Source organism: Hordeum vulgare, chromosome 1H (genome assembly GCF_904849725.1).
Source record: "Hordeum vulgare subsp. vulgare chromosome 1H, MorexV3_pseudomolecules_assembly, whole genome shotgun sequence".
Classification (NCBI taxonomy): Eukaryota; Viridiplantae; Streptophyta; class Magnoliopsida; order Poales; family Poaceae; genus Hordeum; species Hordeum vulgare.
In genome coordinates this window covers 97,341,985-97,365,174 of record NC_058518.1, presented here as the reverse complement: position 1 = coordinate 97,365,174, position 23,190 = coordinate 97,341,985, and the positions used below count along the sequence as shown (strand labels likewise).

Below are 23,190 nucleotides of genomic sequence, written 5' to 3'. Positions count from 1 at the left end.
TCGGGTGGCCTTGTTGGACTTGTTTTACCTTTTACAAAATATCTTGTGTATCGGGACTCCGGTGATGCTTTGGGTTATCTAAGAGTTGAGGTTTTCCGCTAAGGAATCCGAGGAGATCACGAGTTTTGTGATCGAGGCTTTCTATGCGGCTTGTGATAATTTGTGATGGACTAGTTGGAGTACACCTGCAAGGTTAAATTTTTTGGAAAGTCGTGCCAGCGGTTATGTGGCAACTTGGAAACTTTGTTTAACAATCGGTTCTAGATAAGTTGAAGTAAGCTTAATTAAAATATGCCAACTGTGAGCGTAACCGTGACTGTCTCTTCTCGTGAGTTCTGTATCCGGAAGAGGACACGATGGGTTATGTCTGACGTAAGTAGGTGATCAGGATCATTCATTTGATCATCATTAATTCATGTCCGTTATGCGTAGATCGTCCCCCTCTTTTGTTCTTGTACTCGTAAGTTAGCCACCTCAAATAAATGCTTAGTCGTTTGCTGCGGCCTCATCACTTAACCATACATCACCCATTAAGCTTTGCTAGTCTTGATACCTTTAGAAATGAGATTGTTGAGTCCCCTGTGGCTCACAGATTACTAAAACATCAGTTGCAGGTACAGATAAAGTGATATTAAGACGCGAGCGCGATGTGCTATTGAGTTGCTTCTTTTTCTTCATCGATCTAGGTTGGGTTCCAGACCGGCAACCTTGGATAGCAAGGATGGACGTTGTTTTTTATTGTTTCTTTTCGTACGTAGTCGGACCCTGCTCTTCTTCATGGTGACTGTATATTGTTGTATTGACGTGAATTTGTTGTAGCTTGTGGCGAGTGTAAGCCAATTCCATATACCCATCTTTTCAGTACATGTATTTGTAACGATATTCATTCTTACAAAACGACGAGATGCGCTTCTATCCCTGTCGAGGCCCTCCTGACAAAATAAGGATATGATCGCATCTTAAATGTTACAGTAATGATCGACATTCAACTATATGTTACAACATATGAATGGCTTGGGAGATATCGTATATGCATTCTTTGCAAGAAGGGCATCATGGATGGCTCATGTGTTTATGTCGATCTGCCACCACCATCAAGGGATAGGAGGCGTGAGCCATTCATGATGCCCCTCTTGCAAAGATTGCATATACGACATGGTGTACAAAGTTTGCTCATCTTTAACTTTAAAATATTAGTGGTTAAAGTTTATGTGCACTTTTAAGTAGTGATTTGTTTTGGCGAGGGCTCCTCGAGTGTTATTTGTGGCTGAAAATTTACAAGACCAACAAAAGTTTGCTCATCTTTGATCCCCTAAAGTTTTTGATTTTTTAAATTCTTTTTGTTTTATTTTAAGTTTACTGCTCATGAGGGTGTAATGGCATCCGGGAGCAGTCACACATTTCTTTTTATTTATTTGTATTTAGCTTGAATGTCTTAATTATGATACGTCTATGTAATTAACTCGATATTGTTGAAAGAACCGAACGTGCCAGCAAGTTTGACTTTGAATTGGCAGATAGAGAATTGTTTCCTGGAACAAGAGTTGACAAACCGCAGCAAAAGGTATTGTGCTCTAGCCTAGTTTCTATGTGCCAGCAAAAGAGCTGCATCATTATTGCCGCGGAACTATAGTATACTGCAATTTCTGGAACTCGTATTTTGGCAAGAAAAGTCTTGTGCAGCGCAAGGTTGTGGAAATCAGCCGGAATTTTCGTCAGACGGGAACTTTCCGCTCCGGTAAAACCGGCAACAAAAACGGCAAAATTGACAAAAATGACCCCTGGAACGAAAGAACTCACGGATTGACCCCTCGGGAGAAATAATTCACCGGCCTGACCCTTTTGTGTGGCGCCCGACACCTCGGCGCCACACTGTATTGTGTGACGCCTAGGGGTTAGGCGCCACACCCCCGACCACGTGGCAGGGAGGGCCCCACCCCCAGGCAGTGTGACGCCTAAGTCTCAGGCGTCACACATTGTAATGTGTGGCGCCTGACCCTTAGGCGCCACACACTGACTTACAGGGCCACGGGCCAGCCCCCTCCCCACCCCCCCTCCCCACCCCCTCCCTCATTCCCCTCCCCCAGCCCCTCTCCCAGCCACTGCCCCCTCCCTCAAATCCTTCTCTACATCACCAAATCTGAAGGTTTGGAGCGGGCATTTGTTGTCCAATCACTCCCCTAAGGTAATCCCCACCTCTCCCCTCATTCTCATCCAAAGGAAAATCTTTTGTGTTCTTTTTTTTTGCAAATTTGAGGAAACCCTAGTTTTTCATGAAATGTGGGATGTATATCATATTGTTTTATTTGTTTGTATGTTAGGATAAGGGGTATGATGGGGTTAGGATTAGGGTTGTTTGGATGTGTGCATTATGGTTGTTTTAGGGTTAGGCTAGGGTTAGGCTAGGGTTAGGGATGTTTGGTTGTGTTAGGGTTATGAGGGGGTTAGGGTTATTTGGAAGTTAGGCTATGGTTATTGTAATTGTATGATTGCTCATAAAAAGGTTCTATGTTTTGTTGTTTAGGTATGGGAAGAACATGTGTTTATATTCATCACGTGGACAAGGATGCCTTTTTAAAAGGCAATATTGATCCGGACCCGGATGAGCTTGACATGGTGTTCGATTTGTGTCCTAGCTATGCTGAATTGTTGGAACAAGTCCGAAAGGATTTGAATTGGATGGACCCTAGTGATGTAGTTGAGTTTGCTGGTAGGCATAATGTGGGATTCGGAATGCACATTCGTTGGAAGACCATGCGTGTCAACTCCGAGCAACGTTGGCTTGCATACAAGGATACGGTGGCCGAATCACTAGACAAGGCTCTAGAGTTATTTGCCATGAAAACAAATGTTCCTAACTTGTTGGATTTGAACCGGGTTTCCTCTTCGATTGTTGAAGCTATTCCTGCAACCATCAACAAAGAGGCCAGCATTGAACCTCTTTCTTGTGTGTATGAGGCTAACGAAGAGGTCAACATTGAACATGAACCATTGGTAGAGGCTAATTATGAGCACTATGATGATGGTAATGTTCTTCATGACAACAATCTTGGTGATTTGGACAAATATAATTTGCAAGAGACAATGGACCATTCCATTCCGTACTCACGTGGGTATGCCTCTGAGTCTGACGATGAGGGTCCCGATGAAGAAGTTGATGAGGAAGGGTTCACGGCAAAGGAGGCTGAAGCTTTCACGAAGGTATTAAAGCGTGATCACCGGACACCATTGTTCGAGGATCTTAGCCTTGCGGATGAAGCCGTGGTTGACGGAGGCGAAGGCATATTGTTTGGAGTTAGGCCACCTTCTCATCGGGACACACATGGGAAGAATATTATTTTGCCGGGGTCAAAGTTCGAAACATTCTTTGAACTGAAGATGTGGTTGGATGAATATTCTGTTACGCATTACAGGCCACACAAAGTTGTTCATTCAAACATGAAGCTGCGTTACACGGTTGCTTGTGAGGATAGAGGTTGTCCTTGGATTGTCCGTGCAAGACCATGGAAAGGAGGGCCAGGATGGAACATTGTCAGTTGTATGCCTCACATGTGTCAAGGCAAGAGGGTTGATGGTGCCCTATCGTCGCAAAGCCATAGACAACTAACCTCCGAGTTCATCGCTTATAGGCTTTCCAACTCCATCTCCTCTCTTCCTACAATGAGCATAAAAAGCGTACAAGACCTTGTGAAAGCCCTCTTTCACTACGAGGTGAAATATGGTAAGGCATGGAAAGCAAACCAAGCCGCATTCAAGATGTTGTATGGTGATTGGGAGGAAGCATACAACCGCATACCTAGGTTGTTGGGAGCTATTGCCCACACTAACCCGGGCATGGTTCATGTGGTCGAGCCGTATGGGGAGAAAACAAGGATTAAGAATGGAAATAGGGTTCGCGTATTTGGCCGTGCATTTTGGGCATTTGAGCAATGTGTGAGCGCTTTCCAGCACTGTCGTCCTGTCATCTCCATCGATGGCACGTTTTTGACCGGACAATTCAAGGGCACTTTGTTGGTTGCAATAGCAAGTGATGCCAATAACCGGTTGATGCCTTTGGCTTTTGCTTTGGTTGAGGCAGAGAACAATGTTAACTGGGAATGGTTCTTGCATATTTTGAGAACCAAGGTATTACCGTTTGAGAGGGAAATATGTGTCATATCGGATCGTCATCAAGGCATACTTAACGCGGTTGACATTGTCATTCCCGGCCATGCTCCTTTGCATCATCGATGGTGCATGAGGCATTTCTGTGCAAACTTCTACCGGGCATGTGGTAGCAAGGAGTTGGCGGATGATCTTCAGGATTGTTGTCAAGCATTTTCTGACAAACGATTTGCAAGATTGTACAATGCTTTGCTTGTAAACAAAAAACTTGATGCAGGTGGGCTTGAGTTTCTTAACAGGCACATTGAACTTCGGGCCAAGTGGGCACGAGCTTATGACGAAGATGGCCGAAGATATGGTCAAATGACCAGTAACATGGCAGAATGCTTCAACCGGGTGTTGAAGGGTGTCCGTGCGTTGCCGGTGACGGCAATAGTTCAATACACATTCGACAAGTTGAGAGCATACTTTCTAAAGTACTCACAAGAAACAGATGATCAGATTGCGGGAGAGAACAGGAAAAAGTATAAGTACCAGTTTCCACCAAAGGTTGACAAATGGATGGTATTTCAATCACGGAAGGCTGACACCCAAACGGCTACCCTGTACAACAACGAGGATTGGACATACGAAGTGAATGAGCCCGGAGGAACGACAAACGATGGCCAGCAACACGGAAACAGGGCGTTCAAGGTTTCTTTATCCTTGTGTGATTGCTCTTGTGGGAGACCAAGGTTGCTTCATCTCGCATGCTCGCATTTGTACACGGCAGCTCGCAGTAGGAATGTGGACGTCAACCATCCACTAACCGTGAGGGAGTCCGAGTTCTCGATCATGACCACGAAGCATACATGGGCTCCTAGATTTGAACCATACTTTGACCAATCACAATGGCCGGAGTATCATGGAGTACAACTATGGCCCGACCCAGAGTGGAAGGTTGTGAAACTGGGAAGACGAAAGACAAAGCGTTTTAGAGGAGACATGGATGGATGGGGCCATGGTGGTGGCAGAGAAATGGGGAACAACCAATTCCAAGAGCCTACTGAGAGATCACAATGTGGAGATTGCGGTGTAACAGGGCACAACAGAAGAAGGTGTACGGCGCGAAAGAAGAAGTCCAAAAACAATGATTCCAGGTCAAGCCAACCAAGTCCTAGCCAACCAAGTCCTAGCCAACCAAGTTCAAGCCAACAAGGGACGGGTCAAGGAAGCACGAGCCAACAAGTTCCTACTCAACGTGTTCCTAGCCGACTTGGGCTTACTAGAGGACGTGCTACTAGAGGAAGTGGTGGTGGTAGAGGCAGTGGTGGGATAGGTCGTGGTTGTGCTAGAGGCAGGGGTGGGATAGGTCGTGGTGGTGCTAGAGGCAGTGGTGGGATAGGTGGTGGACTTACTAGGATTGGTATGCGTGGATACCTACAAGGACCATTTCCGTATGTCACATATTTCACTAATCTTTATCATGTTGTTTTTGATGCTCCTTTGTGTGTTATTTTACTAACTATGAGCTATGATGCCTGTTTTGTAGGTATGGCCGCTTCTCAGCCGAACAAGGCAAAAGCGGAGTGGGGGGAGGAGAAGGATGCAGCCAGTGAGGAGCAGCTGTTGATGGATAGGGCTGCAAAGAAGTTGAGAGAGGAGGATGCAGCGGAAGCGCGAAAGAAGAAGGATGAGGAGGATAAGGCAAAGAGGGATGAGGAGTGGCAAATGTTCCTTGAGCATAAGCGATATGAGGCTAGGATAAAGGAGAATGACAGGAAGACGCTAGAGAAACATAAAAAAGAATATGAAGCTAACTTTAAGAAGATGTTGGCAGAGGCCGCAGCAAAGAGAGAGCGGGAGCATCAGCGCTTCACGGAGAGGGATAAGGAAGAGGCTTCAAAACTGCGCAAAAGGGAAGAGGAAGAGGAAGAAGAGAGGAAGAAGAAGAAGGGTAAGGGGCCTTGCTCGACCCAATAGAGCCGGATGCTTGTAATCTATGTGTTGTTGAACCTTGTTTGGTTCCGCGCTTTATGACAATGAAACTCCACTATGTATGCACTTTTGGACGTAAGTTACTTCAATAACCATATGTATGTTTGAACTCCACCACCACTACTATGTGCTTTGTGTTGTATGTTTGGACATATGTATCTGAGCTCCACCACTATTTTTGAACTCCTCCTCCATTAAGATGCAGTTCTAGGCATGACAGAGTGTGTGGCGCCTAAGCCTTCGGCGCCACACATGTGTAGTGTGGCGCCTGAGGCTTAGGCGCCACACATGGACTTATACTGGGGGAGGGGGGTGGGGAGGGGCTGCCCTGAGGATGTATAAGCCCATGTGTGGCGCCTAAGGCTTAGGCGCCACACATGGACTTATACTGGGGAGGGGGTGGAGAGGGGCTGCGTTGAGGCTGTATAAGCCCATGTGTGGCGCCTAAGCCTTAGGCGCCACACTGCACAGGTGTGGCGCCTAAGGCTTAGGCGCCACACATGTGAAAACCTGCTGGAACTGAATATGAAAAGCAATTTCTGACAGCAATAAAGATCTTAGAACAGCAATACATCAATATATTGACAGCAATAAGGATCTTGTGAGTGCAAGAAAGCAATATATTTCCAGCAATAAGGATCTTTTGATAGCACTAAATGGTTCTCAACAACTGCAACTAGAACTAAATGGTTCACAACTCGAAATAGTTCAAGACTACAATAAATAGTTCAGCTCGACAAGTGCAACACCAACTACAAATCACTTAGGGCCTCGTCCCCTCTTGGATACTAGCTTCTTCCTTCTCGCAACCACAAATTGATCCGGGTCATCGGACTCATCGTCATCGTCATCCTCAACCTCATCCTCCCTGCTTCTCATCCTTGACAAACGAGAGCTCCCGGCCACCGGATTCTTCCCTTTCGCATAATCATCCGGTGAGTAGCGCTTAAATTCCTTCCTGGGCTTCAACACGTAAGCGGAGCGTTGGAAAGCCTTCAACGTCATGTCGTCCGCAGCCTAATACACATGAAGGTTGAAAGTTCAAATTTGAAGGTTCAAGGCTGAAGGTTGAAAGTGCAAACTGCATGGCTATGTCATACCTGATGAGTGTCAGCATCATCCTCCTGAGTATTTCTTTGGGTAATGTCACCATCATCCATATGAGCGCCCGAAGAAGCCGAATCGTCAAGAGTATTTCTTTCGGATGAACCGGATCTCGAAGGTGAAACATATTCAGGGTCACGGCAACCTAAAATGTTGGATAGGCGCCGTAACTTCTTGCCCTGTTCCTGTTAGATTCAAATATAAATGACATATATTAGGTAACCTATAATGTTGCATTCTGGGCAAAATAATAATAATGACACAACACCTTTATGAATAGACGAAGTGCACATTCTCCCTTTTTTCCTCCAGGTGTGTTATCTAGAATATCTTCGGACTCGTCAGCTTGTTTCTTGACCTCTTTGCGCTATGATCACAAGACAATGACAACAAATAAGTGCAAGTGAATAGGTCCGCTAGAATTCATAATTTACATAGGGGAGCACACTTACCACAAAGTTCAGGACAGGGGCGAAGGAAGTTTGGTACCCTTCGCGAATCAACTTGCTGTAACCGCCTTGGGCAAGTTCATCGTACTCAGTGGGTTCTTCCAATATGTCCTCCTCGTAAGCCGGCGGACAAATCTCGACACGAGTACTCTCCTGAAACCATCTTAGGTAGTTGCTGAACGCAAGAGCACAATGCTGACGGTACTGGGTTCGTTGTATGCTCGAAGTTGCCTGCACACTTTGCTCAAACATAAGGACGTAGCTCTTATGATGCTTCTGCCAGTCCTTGATTTTTCGCTGCCTCCTCCTATCCAACCTGCTTTGAACAAAACACATCAGTAGCTCGCTCAACACTAAGAACAAAACTAATCACTAATTATTTTTTGTTACCTGTGAAGCTGTGTGTCCGTGTCCACCCACTCCGGCGGGTGTGGCTGAAAGTAACCAAATTGACGCAGCACACGATGCGGGAGATGCCACTCAACCGCCCAATTGCATATTAGGGGACAACGCATTAGCCAAAGATGTCTTTCCTGCACGCATAGTGGATTCAGCTCGAACGTGTGTGCATCACCAAAGTTTGTCCCGACACCATATGGCTCCCATTCAACCTACAACACAAGATGAATACCACAATTCATTTCACTCACAACATAGAAGCTGGAAGTCAACTCTGAAACCATCTTACCTGCTCGGGGGTAAGCGAATCCATCTCGTTGGTGTACTGCTTGTACAATAGGTTCACTTCGCTTGCCACCTCCGATACCAAGTCCCACTTGTAAGCCCATGTAGGTTGACGTACAGGGTTGTCGTGGTCATCCCAGGTATTCCACTTTGAGCTTTTAGGGCGTCCAACAGGTAGGCGTTCCCAGCTCCATACTGAAAGTAGGAGCATACAACCACCAACTCCACCGTCCTTTGTCGTCCTGCGACAAGCATCGTCCAACTACAAGTAACAACAAACATGCATCAGTTTAGCAGAAAAAGATAACAGAGAGTACTTAATATTAACAATTTATTACCTGCCGATACAAGTAAGCCAGTGCGGCCGAGCCCCAGCTGAACTTGTTGTCCAAAACAGTCAACGCCTTCAGCCACATCCAAGGAGCATTCTTGCCTGTGCCGTCCGCAAAAATAGTCCTAGAGATGACGTACCACATGTAGACGCGAGCATACCTCTGGATGACCTCGTCATCTGCGTCCTCAGGACAATGAGCAAAGTTGGCGGCAATCCAAGTGAAAGTGGCACCGGCAGGGACTCTATCTTTCTTCCCTCCATCTTCCACCTCCGGCTCCTGCGGCGACATACCAATAAGAGCCTCCATTTGATGCCGCCATCCCTCAGAATCAGTGCTCATACATAGTGGCTTCCCCTCGATGGGAAGAGCGGTGATCATGGAAACATCTTGAAGAGTAACCGTCATCTCTCCGGTCCAGAGGTGAAAACTATGTGTCTCCGGCCTCCAACGATCAATGAGTGCTGTGACTGCCGCAGCGTTCAGATTTGGAGTTGACCGACTCACAAGCTGCACGAATGGAAGGAGTCCCGTCATCTCGATGTACGGGGTGTACCGCTCATCGTAATGCATTACAGAGGATGCCCCATGAGACCGGATCTTCAGGGGCGTAAGCTCCTGCAAACATATAGGAGAAGAAGATATCAAGTGCTTATTACATTTTCAAAATATTACTAATCTACTAATCATTTTCTACTTACCATCTTCTTCTCCGACATGAAATAGGCCCTGTGTTCAGCGTCATAAACATCATTCAGAAGCCACACCATCCTACAAATCACAAAAAATTACTCATTTACTAATATTCAAATAAGACTCATATACTCATATGAACTACTACTAATACTAACTACTACCACTAACTACAAACCAAAACCTAATGCAATTCCTATACCTACTACTACTAACTACTACTACTACTAACTACTAACTAGTCAAAACCTAACTCATATCCTAACTAGTTAAAACCTAATGCAAATCCTAACTCATATCCTAACTAGTCAAAACCTAACTCATATCCTAACTAGTTAAAACCTAATGCAAATCCTAACTCATATCCTAACTAGTCAAAACCTAACTCATATCCTAACTAGTTAAAACCTAATGCAAATCCTAACTCATATCCTAACTAGTCAAAACCTAACTCATATCCTAACTAGTTAAAACCTAATGCAAATCCTAACTCATATCCTAACTAGTCAAAACCTAACTCATATCCTAACTAGTTAAAACCTAATGCAAATCCTAACTCATATACTAACTAGTCAAATCCTAACTCATATCCTAACTAGTCAAAACATAATACAATTCATATACCTACCTCTACTACTAACTACTACTACTACTCACTATTCATATACTCAACCAAAACCAAAACCTAATGCAATTCCTATACCTACTACTACTACTAACTACTAACTACTCATATACTCAACCAAATCCTAACTAGTCAAATCCTAAGAACCTACTCAAATCAATATACTAAAATCAATCTACTCAACCAAAACATAATAAAATTGGATAGAAGGATGGGAAAGGGAAGGGATGGGGGAGGACATTACCTTGGGGGATCAATCCAAGGAAGAAATCCTCAGATCTGAAGGAGATTGGGGAGGGGATTAGGGAGGGGATGAGAGCCAGCCGCCGCAATGGAAGTTTCTGTTTGAATGAGGGAGGGGGTGGGGAGGGGGGTGGGGAGGGGGCTGGCCCGTGGCCCTGTAAGTCAGTGTGGCGCCTAAGGGTCAGGCGCCACACATTACAATGTGTGACGCCTGAGACTTAGGCGTCACACTGCCTGGGGGTGGGGCCCTCCCTGCCACGTGGTCGGGGGTGTGGCGCCTAACCCCTAGGCGTCACACAGTACAGTGTGGCGCCGAGGTGTCGCGCGCCACACAAAAGGGTCAGGCCGGTGAATTATTTCTTCCGAGGGGTCAATCCGTGAGTTCTTTCGTTCCAGGGGTCATTTTTGTCAATTTTGCCAACAAAAACAGCCCAAAAGACGAGTATGAATCTATGATGATGTTGCCCTCCAAAGGAATCATCATGATCTTTTATTTCCAGATTAGAAACAAACTTGCCGCTGAGATGTCGAAACATTAGGGAGAAAGAAAGAAACTTGCCGCTGAGATGTCGAAACATTAGGGAGAAAGAAAAAGGAAAAATTTAAGAAAAAGCGCCGCATCACAACATTTTCATGACGCCTACACGCGCATGCAAAATCCTTCTACCCCATGATTACATCAGCGCATTAAATGCTTTTTTGAATTTTAAAAATGATTTATCTCACAAATTAATAATTTGATTGAAGATTCGTCTTCACCGTTAGGTTCGTCTCGACGAGATATTTAAAATAAGATCCCATATTGACATGTTTCGTTGATTTTTTTTCGTCGTTCCTAGCTGCCACATTTATGTCATCATAGTTGTTATTTTACGGATGTACAATTGTCACAAAAATTATACATAATTATCGGGACAATAATTTTTTAATTTTTAAGTATTGCAGTGTTATGTGGAGCTAAAAAGTGGTTATTAAAGCACTAACAATAAGTAAGTAAATGCATGAATCAGTAGAAGTACAATGAATCAAGTTTTTTAGTGGTGTATATCGATATTCTTAAACCTGATAACCAAGTTGATTTAATGTGAAAACTATGTGACAAATAATGTGACAAGTAAGTGATAATAATTTGGCAAGTACCGACGAAAACAAAAGTTATCGAAACATATTGACATGAAATCTAGTTTTAAAGATCTCGTCGCGTTAAAGTCAATGATGAAAACGAATCATTAATTAAGATAACGATTTTGAAGATAAATCTTTTTTAAAATACAAAATTAAAATAATACATAATGATGTCATGTTGCATGCATGTAAAAATGGATGGAAGGGAGCCGCCGCATGGGAAAACTAAGAGCTAGTACAATAAGGTACAGCCAGCAGGCTGTAAGGATTAAAATACTTTATTTTTAATGAGTTGGATGAGAGAGAAGAGGAGAAAGAAGGAAAGCGGACTCTTCGTAAAGAGTCAGCTCTAGCACGTGTTCCTAGATGCTTTGTGAGAATGAATGGTGGACCATATATAATAAAAATAGTACTCTTTTATAGTTAACTATTGTATGAACTAACTATAAAATAGACTATAAGATGGCTTATAGCCACCAGTTGGCTGTACTATTAACCATGCTCTAATATGCGGCGCCGCTTCTAATGAAGTCCAAGAAAGAATCTTGTCGTTGTAGGAGGTGGGGAGAGGGAAATTTCCAAACGTGGCCGAGCGGGTGCCCATGTGGACCCCCTTCCCTCAATCACGCACACATGCCACTATGCCAGTAGTACATGTAGCACCGCGTCAAACAAATATCCTCGCCGACAGCCACCACCACCATCGTCGTCCTTAATTGTTCCTGCGTCTTCCACCACCACCACCACCTCCACCACCTGTCAAGCCGAGCGACGAGAAGAGAAGGGAAGAGAGAAGAGATCGACCATGGCCGCGGAAGGCGAGAGGTGGGTGGGCCTGGCGGTGGACTTCTCGGAGGGGAGCCGCGCGGCGCTGCAGTGGGCGGCGGACAACCTGCTCCGCTCCGGCGACAACCTGCTCCTCCTCCACGTCCTCAAGGACCCCGACTACGAGCAGGGCGAGACCCTCCTCTGGGAGGCCTCCGGCTCGCGTGCGTACCAACCAAACTCATCATCCTCTCCCTCCCTAGTCCCCCTTCTCTTGCTACTGTAACCGCAGCCAGTTGCGTGCCTGTCTGCCCGCTTGCTGCTCTTGATCTTAGTTTCTTGTCGCGCCCACCAATCGCCCCGACCCGTGCTAAAATTCCGACCTGTAACAGCCGCGTATGTTCGGCGCAAGGGGTAGCAGTTGCCATGGTCCCTGCGCGTGTGTTCGTGCTGATTACCTTGCTTGTCAGCTGCCTTGTTACCGTGCTTGGTTTTGATTCAATTTAAGAGGGGGGGGGGGGGGGGGCGGTTCGCAACCGATGTTCGCTCATCCTGCTCTGTCCATGGGGCTTTATTAGGTGTCGTTTTTAACTCTGGGAGAGAGCAGCAGCGCCGATTTCGGTTCGCCATATGGTGAACTGACCACCCGATCGTAACACTGGATCTAACCATTTCTTATTGAGCTCTTGATTAACCTGTTTGTTTTGTTAAACATTAACATGGATGAACAATAATTTGCTTTGTTGGCAGTTGCAAATTGAATTACTACACAGGGATCTTACGATTTGCTACACTTTCAATTTAAGCGTCAGAGATCCGTTCTGGCAACCAATAGGCTTCTTTTTTAGACATACACCAGTTATGTTCCATAGAATCAACATACCTGTTTGTCATCCATCATTGTAGTTGACTAGATCATGTTACATGTGCTGATGTGTATGCGACGCTATGAATAGCGTTAAATATGGACGCATCAATGAAATATATTAGCAATTTCTGTTTATAGAGTGTATTGACCAGGAATGGCATGCTTGATATTCCTGGTTCATGCAATTTACATGTGAAAGGTCCTAGTATGCTCACATCTTGCTTATCTAAATAAAGTTGTTTTACAACTATGACCTTCCACTCAGTGCTCACTGCCCTTGTTTCTTTCCTCTATTTTAGCTTTGATCCCCCTCTCGGAATTCTCTCACCCTTCGGTCGCAAAGAAATATGGGGTGAAGCCTGATGCTGAAACACTGGACATGCTCAACACCATAGCTAAGCAGAAGGAGGTGACCACTCAAGACCACAATGTATCATCATACATGATCTCCTTGACACATTTTCTGTAACAATATTCCGCGTTTTCGTTTTTCGGCAGGTTGCCGTGGTTTCCAAAGTCCTGTTTGGAGATCCCCGCGAGAAGCTATGCCAAGCCATCCATGACATGCCCATCAGCTGCCTGGTCATTGGGAGCAGGGGCCTTGGCAAGCTCAAGAGGTTGCAACCACCGACCAAACGACCTCCAAACTGTTCTTCATGTACATTTTTTGTTTCGTTATAATTGAGTGCCTAATGTTTTGCATTTCTGAACTGCAGGGTGCTCTTGGGCAGTGTCAGCGATTACGTCGTGAACAACGCCGCGTGCCCGGTCACCGTTGTCAAGCCAGCGAGCACCCATGCCTGATCTCGTCATCGAAAATATCCTCATCTGGTTTAGTTTGTTGAGTCCTATATATCCAGTCATGGCTGCAACTTATTGAACCATGCAGTGTTGTTGTTTGTAATAATGATTGACAATTAGCCCGCGGATGATTCCCAGGTTGTGTAATCTGTGCATGTGTCGTGTACGTTTGTGTGCTTCTCTTCAGCCTAACTTTTGCACCGTGAGTCAGTCCGTGCTGCTGTTTGCTGCATGCGTGATGTTTATACAGTTTCTAGAGTCTGAATAAAACGGATTCTGCTGTTTTTTGTTACTTACGGACAGCCATTTTTCCTGGGCTAGGAGTTCTAATGCCCATTGTAGATGCTAGCAACTTTCAGCATCAAAACAAGTCACATCATATGATACCACTGGACCATGATGATAATCTTACTAGCGTGTGTATATATGCTTCAAGCAAAGATACGTGTGCAGTATGTAGTGGAATTTTTAAAAAGCTTAGTACTCCCTCCGTCTAAAAATACTTGCCATAGGAATGGTTGTATCTAGTTGTATTTTAGTCTAGATACATTCATTTTTATCAATTTGTGTGAGAAGTAATTCTGGACTGACGGAGTATATTCATTTTTATCAATTTGTGCAGCAAGTAATCCCGAACGGAGGGAGTATTTAGGAAAGGAGGGAGTAGAAGGTCACAAACACATGCATCCAAGTTGAGAGTGATATGAGCAAACGCAGGCTCGTCAAAGTCCACATCTACACTGAGTTAAGACATAGAACCAAATGTCATTGGCACCACACCCTAAGCCTGCATCAACTGCGAAAAGCTACAGCAACCATGTCATCAGTCCTCACAACATCAAAGTTCATCCACCACCACACAGGATAACAAAATGTACAGCAGCCTGTTCGAAGCAGCTCACAGCGGCCCGAGGAAATCACCAGCCAGCGACGCAAGGAGCTGGAACTGGCGTTCTGCCTCCATCCAGCGGAACCCCATGACCTTGAAGCGCACAGCGGTGTCCCTCTCCAGCTTTGAGTGGTCCTTCATGAACATGGGGTTCTCGCCGCCCATGTACTTGTAGTCGCTCATCGACTTCTCCGACAGGAAGATGCTCTCGATTGGCCCGGATTTGAGGAAGACCCCGTGCTTGAGGATCTTCTCCACGGAGCCGACCAAGATCTCCCCCTTCATAGGCCTCTGAGTGATGCAGGTGAATGTGACCGGGAAAAGAACGTCTCCGGTCAGTTCACGAACCTTCCCTTCAGAGATCGTCTTCAGCTCGTTGACAGCAATGTAGTAGCCATGCTCATTGGAGGCCTTCCTGTTGGTGATGTCCTCCAGAAGACGCACGATGATCGACTTGCGGAGCAGCAGGCCCTTGGGGCTCAGCTGGTCCGGTGAGATCAGCACGTTCCAAGACATCTCCTCCTGAAGGAAAACCATGTTTTGACTACCTGCCAAAAGTCAAATTTATACATGAATATCAGCCTTCAAGTGGTGCAACAATCCTTCACTGAATATCATAGAGAAACATGCTTAAGGTATTACAGGGCAGGGAGATTTAAAATGCATTTCTTCTGTTATAGAGAACATACAATTGCAAATATACTGTCATAGCATTAAATTAGGAGCAACAGATAAATCCTAAAGAGCAAATAAATGTCTTTCTACAAGCGACTGGGGCAATGCCGCTTCTACCTTCTGTATTAAGACCGTTATGCATCTAGTATCTACTACAACAACGTATTAGGCATGCTACACTAAAAGCTCAAAAGTATGTTTTTTTACTTCTACATTATACTACTTCTCAGGAATTTATAGCTACTTGCTCTGTACTCAGCAATTGTAGAATAAGTGTGCTTTTGGTCAACTTACAAAAATGCGTCAAAAGTGTTGTGCTGCAGCATACTTATATAGAAAAACTTCGCACAAATGTCAAAATAAACTACAGTTGATGGAAGTAACCGCGGCATTATTTTCTCATTGCGGAGAGCAGCAACCCATTTCACACAACAAAGTAATCAAACAAGTCTATGTGCATTTGACATGCGCAGACATACCGGTTTTGGGCCCTGTAACGACTAACCGTGTATACAGAAGTTTATTCCTGCTAGTTTATTTGCCTACTCGGAACTCAAAATCAGAGAGGCAAACTTGCAGCAGTCCCTTAGCACAGAAAGATTTCAGAAATTTATAAGGATTCAAAGGCTCGAACTATTAGTACTACCATATTTCTGCCAACATTGATGCTAACTTTAACAGGGGACATTGCCTGAGAGTACAATGACCAAATGGCAGGCATGTATTTACAATGGAATCAACATACTAAACATGAATAGATTTGAGCTTCCTGTCTGCACAAAATTTTGTGCAGGACTTTGTTAGGAGAGCATGAAAGCATTTCGAACACAATTAAAGAAGAAAAATGCCAGTAGATGCAAGAACAAGGTCCGGTATCGGATAACTACAAAGGAAACGTTACTGAAGGAAGCACCCAAATCATCTATCCTGAACCTGCAACATTTCAGACTGGAAACGCCGTACAATTTCAAGGTGGGGTTATGGACACCGTGAAAAAGTTTCCTGATCTGCGCGACACATGAATAGTGGAGTACATCTTTAACCCCATTGATAATCAGGGGACGCATGAATGTCGTCTCCCTCCTCTCCTCTACAGGCGGACTAGAAGCATCTAGTAGGGTTTACTAGGGCTTTAGGTAAACCCCCAAAATTTGGGGGAAAGCAAGCTTTTGTAAGAGCAATCGAATCTAGAACGCGACCAGATGGGTCCTCGAAAAGAAAGGCTCGGGTTTGGTTGCTCGCATTCAGCAACGAACGAAAATCGCGCGCTGGTTAGGGAAAAAGGACAGGAAATCCCCGCGATCTCAGATTTTAGGTTAAAAGAGCAACAACGGGCAAGGGGGGAAGCGGAGAAATTTTGGGAGGGAGAGGCTGTTACCTGAAGAACGCCCCTCGACGGACCTGTGGTGCCGCCGCTCGCCGGCTAGGTCGCGTCGCGGGTGGTTGGGCGCTGTTTGCGGGTCGCCGCTGTGTCCACAGAGAGAGAAATGGGGAGAGACGAGAGGAGAAAGTAAGAGTAGCAGGTATTTACAGCAAGATGCCATGCCTAATAATCAAACCCAAAAAAAAGCCACACGTTTACAGTTTCGGTAGGAAAAACGGTGCCTAATAGACTTCGTAAAACGTGTTTGACATGTAAATTTTTTAAGGGACACGATAAATTCATCCGCAAAAACCTTAGAGCATCTTTTTTTTGAATGGTAATACGTGTCTCATTTATAAAATAAGATCAAGTTACAAAATATGTAAACACCGACCTTACAAGACTGGAAAGATAGAATTATCTTATGCAAAATACCATCGCATGTCTCTCTCCTTCGACACCATCAAAGCGGCCACCGAAAAGAAAGAGGCCAGATCACCTCTTCATCTGAGCTTGACGCGGCTTCATCGTTGGTCTGCAGCTTTACGGACCTCCAAAGTAGTTTGTAAGAAGCAAAACCATGGCCATTGAAAGAATCAGATCGGGGCAACATTGATGAGGACATCAACATCATTGTTACACCCACAGCCCCAGCTGCTATACATACTGGACCCGTTAATAGAGCTCGTGCGCGCCAATTGAATTACCAGGTACTTTCGTTTCTTGGGAATACTTCTAATGTTCATGAACATATGATGTTGACTAAGTTAGATACTTTTGTTGTGCTCATGAATGAAGGACCTATCATGGACAAGAAGGATACTTCCGTTGGAGCGGGATCAAGCATGGACAAGAAGGTGCACACGCGGGAGAGAACAATGGAGCTTCCACTGGTGATTTTCGCACTTTAAAGCCACCATAAGGAGAGCATGAAGGCTTTGGACGAAATATTCAAGACGTCACTTTATAAATTTCGTCCATAGGCTATTATAGATGTTGCGCCACCTTATTTTTCAGCCAGGCCCATGTAATTTCGAAATACCATAATATAGGCTATTTTTAGAGTCCGTATGTGTGGGAAAACCGAGTTTAGGGCTGTTTTCGGACCCCTCCTCCAAGGGTCACGAAATTGCCTCTCTATTCCCTCATATATACAGCCCTTAGGACAACGTTTAGACTTGGGTTTTGTTTAGATTACAAGTTCGCCATAGCTGCAACTTCGCGTTCTTCGTTTGTGTTCTACGACCAGACAAAGGCGTCACAGAACCCCACCTTCATCAATAAAGCTTTCCTCTTATATTCGTAATATCTTGATTGCATCTTAGTTTCTTGCTTGTTCTTTGTTTGCGTGCAGGAAACAGACCTTCGTGGTCAGGTTGATCGTGCTCCGGCGTGATCAATAACCTCTCGAAGTTGGTTTAGCGATTGCTAAGGCGCGACGTCCTCACACGTTCGTAGTCGGATCGTCAAAGTCGACTCTACCAAAACGATACCCACGATCTCATCGAAAGACAGGGACAACTTCGCCTCTATCAAGTGGTATCAGATTTCCAGGTTGCTCGGTGAGATTTTACCCGTTTTTCGTAGTTAGATCGCAATCGTTCTTCATACCTATCGTCCACGAAAAGCCATAAACAATTAGGGTTAGATCATCATATCCGAACCAATCTGAGCCTTTGCATAGTCTTTTCAGTAGTTTGCTTAGTTGAATTTGCAGTTACATCGTCGTGTCGAGTTGCTAGTCTTAGTGTCTAGTCCTTTAGAGTTTCGAGTTCTGATCACAGGTTGCCACGCCGCCGCCGCACCGTCTTTCATCGCTGCCATATATCACCTCCATGTTACCATCATCGCTGCTCCCATATACCAGCTCCATGTTACCATCATCGCTGCTGCCATATACCACGACCACGCCACCATTATCCTTGCTGCCATATACCACCACCATATACCCACCACAATCCTAGTCTGCATCCTTTTTGTCTTAGGTTAATTTCGAGATCCTTTTGCTTTCGGTTTCGCGTTTCCTTACCTGAGTAGGTTTCGGAAAAAGAAAAAAAAGAGTCTGACACGCTTTCGAGAGCACTTTTTAGGCCAAAATTTCGAGGGGTGAAATTTTTTTCCCTATCATTTTGTTAGGCTTTTTAGAGAGTTTTGAAACACTCGCCATCATAGTGATTTTTGTTGCAATTTTTGGTCGTCGCAGCCCCGAATTGCTCCAAAAATTAAAAAAAAAATTGTCAAAAAAAATTCATGTCTATCCTGTTTTTTGTGCTTGGGAAGAGTTTTGAGGCACTCGCCATTATAGTGATTTTTTGAAGAAAAAAAGCGCAGAAAAAAAGAGTGCAAAAAAAGAGAGAAAATAAACCAGAGTGGCTCTTCCCTTGATTAGTACGTGTCGTTGTGACTTCGTTGGTGTTCTAGGCTCGCGTCTCTTGTACGGTCTAGCCTAGGACCAGCACGGTACCGTCGTTGAGCGTCTTCTCAATTTTGCATCTCTGAACTGATTATTGCTGACCCTTCTTGCTACCATATTATAAGCCTTCCTAGCTCCACATACATCTACATCGTGTGTTTGACACCACCTGACAATCGCTCTATCCAAGATTTGAGAGTTTGACTACACCGGTTGCCGATCGCCACCTGCTGCTAGGTAAGAATTGGTAAGCAATTGAGATTTTCTTGACAGATTTGTGACACACCACCACCACCACCACCACTTCCTAGTAGTCTGTAGGTTCATATTCTTCTGTGTTCCTATTGCTGCTAACCATGCCAGGATCACACGACGAGGAGATCGACTGGGAAAACCTGACCAACCGGGAGCTCCATGATAAATTTCAGCAAATGATGTCTGACCAGGTACATGATTTCGTGACCACCTTTATAGAGGCCATGGACAAGCTCGGATGTATGGAGAAGAAATTCGACACCAAGATGAACGCCAAGTTCAATGAGGTGCTGGCCCGATTACCACCACCAGTTGCATCTGTTTTTTCTTTTGTTGCTCCTATTGCTGCGGCTGGTCCTGCTACTGCTCCTCCTGCTGCTACCATCGAGGTTTCTACAGCTGAGCAAAATGAGGAGTATGATGATGATTATGATGGTGATTACGATGATGAGGGAGAGGTTGCTCCAATTCAGCACCAGGAACAACAACAACCACGACAAGTCGTCGAACGTCCACATGGATACAATCGCAATGGTAGGGATGTACCACACCCTCAGGTACGAGATCATGACCATCTCCCTAAACTTATGTTGAATATTCCTACTTTTCATGGTCGATATGTTCCTGATATATATATCTTACTTGGGCGTTAGAAACAGAGCAACATTTTACATGCTTGTAATTTCCTGAAGATAGACGTGTTGTTGTTGTTGTTTGTTCTTTCACTAGTTCTGCTTGTGTTTAGTGGTCTAAATATTGTAGAATACATCATGCTAATATTCCAACTACTTGGCCTGCTTTGAAAACTGCTATGCGTACTCGTTGGGTTCCACCATATCATCAACGTGAATTACTTCAAAACTTGCAGCGTTTAAGACAAGGGAAAAAGTGTGTAGAAGAATATTATCAGGAATTACAAACTGGCATGATTAGATGTGGTATTGTTGAGGACAATGAAGCCATGCTTGCACGTTTTATGGGTGGATTAAATAGAGATATTCAGACTATTCTAGAATGTAAGGATTATAACAATATCACTAGTTTATTCCATCTTGCTTGCAAAGCTCAACGTGAAGTGCAGGATCGACACGCATTGGCGAGAACTAATTTTTCTGCAGGTCGCACTTCTTCATGGACGCCACGAACCACATCTACTTCCACACGTCCTCCTGCATCAACACCGCCTCCTTCAGCCGCCAATTCAACCAGAGATACCAGGAATCAAGCCCCTGCACCACACTTCGCCAAGAGCACACCTTACGGTCCCGCACAGAGCTCTTCTTCATCCATGGCATCCACAGGTCAAATACATGAGGTTATTTGTCGTCGTTGCAAGGGTGGAGGTCATTATGCGAGAGAGTGCCCATCCAAGCGCGTGATGATTATTACTGCGGATGGTGGATATGACCCCGCCAGTGATTATAAGAGGAGACCCTAGCTCTTATTGCAAGTGAAGAACGGGGTGTTGATGATACTAAACAAGAGACACATTACATGGCTGCTGACTACGCTGACAGGTATGAAAGCTTAGTTGTTCAACGTGTTTTAAGTGTGCAGGTAGCTGCTACTGCAACAAAAGACCTTCCAACGGCGCCAGAAACACGTGCTGACGGGAGACTGTTCTTGTCTTGATTCTCCTCAACAACGACACCAGGAATCCTTCTGCTACGGCTACGCCTTTAGGGACTTCCTAGGCAAATGTGCAAAGGATTTCCCCGTGGCCTTGGAGCCTTGCGTTGGTGTTCCCTCGATGCGGAAAGGGTGATGTAGCGCAGCGGTGGTAAGTATTTCCCTCAGTTTTGAGAACCAAGGTATCGATCCAGTGAAGCAGTATCACAAGTGCCTGCACAAACACAAAGAACCTGCTCCCAACGCTCTGAAGGGGTTGCCAATCCCTTATAGATTGTTCGCAAAGTGAGAACTGAAAGCAACAAAGTAACAAAGCAAAGTAAAAGCGGAGGTGTAAACGATAGATGTGAATAGACACGGGGGCCGTAGTGTTTACTAGTGGCTTCTCTCATGAAAGCAAGTAGACGGTGGGTGAAAAAATTACTGTTGAGCAATTGATAGAACCACGCAAAGTCGTGACGATATCTATGGCAATGATTATATATATAGGCATCACGTCCAAAACAAGTAGACATATACTTTCTGCATCTACTACTATTACTCCACACGTTGACCGCTATCCAGCATGCATCTAGTGTATTAAGTCCAAAAGAACAGAGTAACGCCTTAAGCAAGATGACATGATGTAGATGGACAATCTCATATCAACGACAGAGCCCACCTTGTTACCCTTGATGGCAACCACTCAATGTGTGCCTTGCTGCCCCAACTGTCACTAGGAAAGGTCACCACATGGTAAGAACCCAAAACCAAGCACTTCTCCCATTGCAAGAATCATAGATCTAGTTGGCCAAACAAAACCCAAGACTCGGAGAGACTTGCAAGGATATCAAATCGTGCATATAAGAAATCAGCAAAGACTCAAATATATATCATAGATAATCTGATCACAAATCCACAATTCATCGGATCTCGACAGACACACCGCCAAAGAAGATTACATCGGATAGATCTCCATGAAGATCATGGAGAACTTTGTATTGAAGATCCAAGAGAGAGAAGGAGCCATCTAGATACTAACTACGGACCCGTAGGTCTGAAGTGAACTACTCACGAGTCATTGGTGGGGCGATGATGATGATGAAGAAGCCCTCCAACTCCAAAGTCCCCTCCGGCAAGGCGCCGGGAAGGGTCTCCAGATGAGACCTCGCGGAAACGGAAGCTTGCGGCGGCGGAAAAGTATTTTCGAGGCTCCCTTGATTTTTTGCTGTATTTTAGGGAATATATAGGCCAAAGATCTAGGTCAGGGGGGCGCCAGGGAGGCCACAAGCCCGCCACCGCCGCCTCCCCCTAGTGGCGGAGTGGGGGCTTGTGGGCTCCCAGGAGACCTCCTGGTTTGGCCCACACGCCCCCTGATCTTCTTTCGTTCGGGAAAAAATCATTTCGGGGATTTTATTCCGTTTGGACTCCGTTCCAAAATCAGATCTGAAAAGAGCCAAAAACACAGAAAAAACAGGAAGTGGCACTTGGCACTGAATCAATAAGTTAGTCCCAAAAAAGATATAAAAGGTACATAAAACATCCAAAGATGACAAGATAACAGCGTGAAACCATAAAAAATTATAGATACGTTTGAGACGTATCAAGCATCCCCAAGCTTAACTCCTGCTCGTCCTCGAGTAGAGAAATGATAAAGAATGAATTTTTGATGCTTTCATGCTACCTAGAATAGATTTCCTTTGTAACTCCTCTTATGTGACGTGAATGTTCAGATCCATTTGATTCAAAACAATAGTTTGCTATTGATACGTCCATTTTGCATCATGCTTTCATTTTGATATTTATTGCTTTTTGGGCTGTTATATTACTTGTGGTACCATATTTATGCATTTTCTCTCTTATTTTGCAAGGTTTATTTGAAGAGGGAGAATTGAGGCACCTGGAATTTTGGACTGGAAAAGGAGCAAATCCTAGTCCACTATTCTGCACATCTCCAAATGCCCCGAAAATTTACGTGGATTTTTTCTGGAATATATTAAAAATACTGGGTGAAAGAACTACCGGAGGGGGGCCACAAGGGCCCCACAAGCCCCCACTCCGCCACCACCCCCTGGTGGCGGTGGGCAAGCTTGTGGGCTGCCTGAAGGCCCACTAGCCCCCCTCTTTTGCTATATGAAGCGTCCTGGTCTGGAAAAAAATCAATTGGGAGCTTTTTCGTGGTTTCTCTGCCGCCACGAAGCGGAACTTGAGCAGATC

General features: G+C 44.8%; 3 protein-coding genes across 3 annotated transcripts; 1 reads left to right on the top strand and 2 right to left on the bottom strand.

The window, feature by feature from the left end:
- Positions 1–6,699: 6,699 nt before the first annotated feature.
- LOC123426152 lies at positions 6,700–7,365 on the bottom strand. Its single transcript, XM_045109932.1, has 2 exons — positions 7,182–7,365; positions 6,700–7,098 (listed from the first exon to the last, which is right to left on the bottom strand). Exons 1-2 carry the CDS (start codon positions 7,239–7,241, stop codon positions 6,841–6,843), a joined length of 318 nt encoding a protein of 105 aa, XP_044965867.1. The 5' UTR covers positions 7,242–7,365; the 3' UTR covers positions 6,700–6,840.
- Positions 7,366–11,999: 4,634 nt separating this feature from the next.
- On the top strand, positions 12,000–14,062 carry LOC123426146 (universal stress protein PHOS34-like). The gene is made up of 4 exons (XM_045109924.1): positions 12,000–12,325; positions 13,269–13,378; positions 13,468–13,586; positions 13,686–14,062. The coding sequence occupies exons 1-4, from the start codon at positions 12,142–12,144 to the stop codon at positions 13,771–13,773; spliced, it is 501 nt and encodes a 166-aa protein (XP_044965859.1). The 5' UTR covers positions 12,000–12,141; the 3' UTR covers positions 13,774–14,062.
- A 379-nt stretch (positions 14,063–14,441) lies between these two features.
- LOC123426139 (DNA-directed RNA polymerase V subunit 7-like) lies at positions 14,442–16,893 on the bottom strand. The gene is made up of 2 exons (XM_045109916.1): positions 16,713–16,893; positions 14,442–15,207 (listed from the first exon to the last, which is right to left on the bottom strand). Exons 1-2 carry the CDS (start codon positions 16,876–16,878, stop codon positions 14,669–14,671), a joined length of 705 nt encoding a protein of 234 aa, XP_044965851.1. The 5' UTR covers positions 16,879–16,893; the 3' UTR covers positions 14,442–14,668.
- Between the last annotated feature and the right edge of the window lie 6,297 nt (positions 16,894–23,190).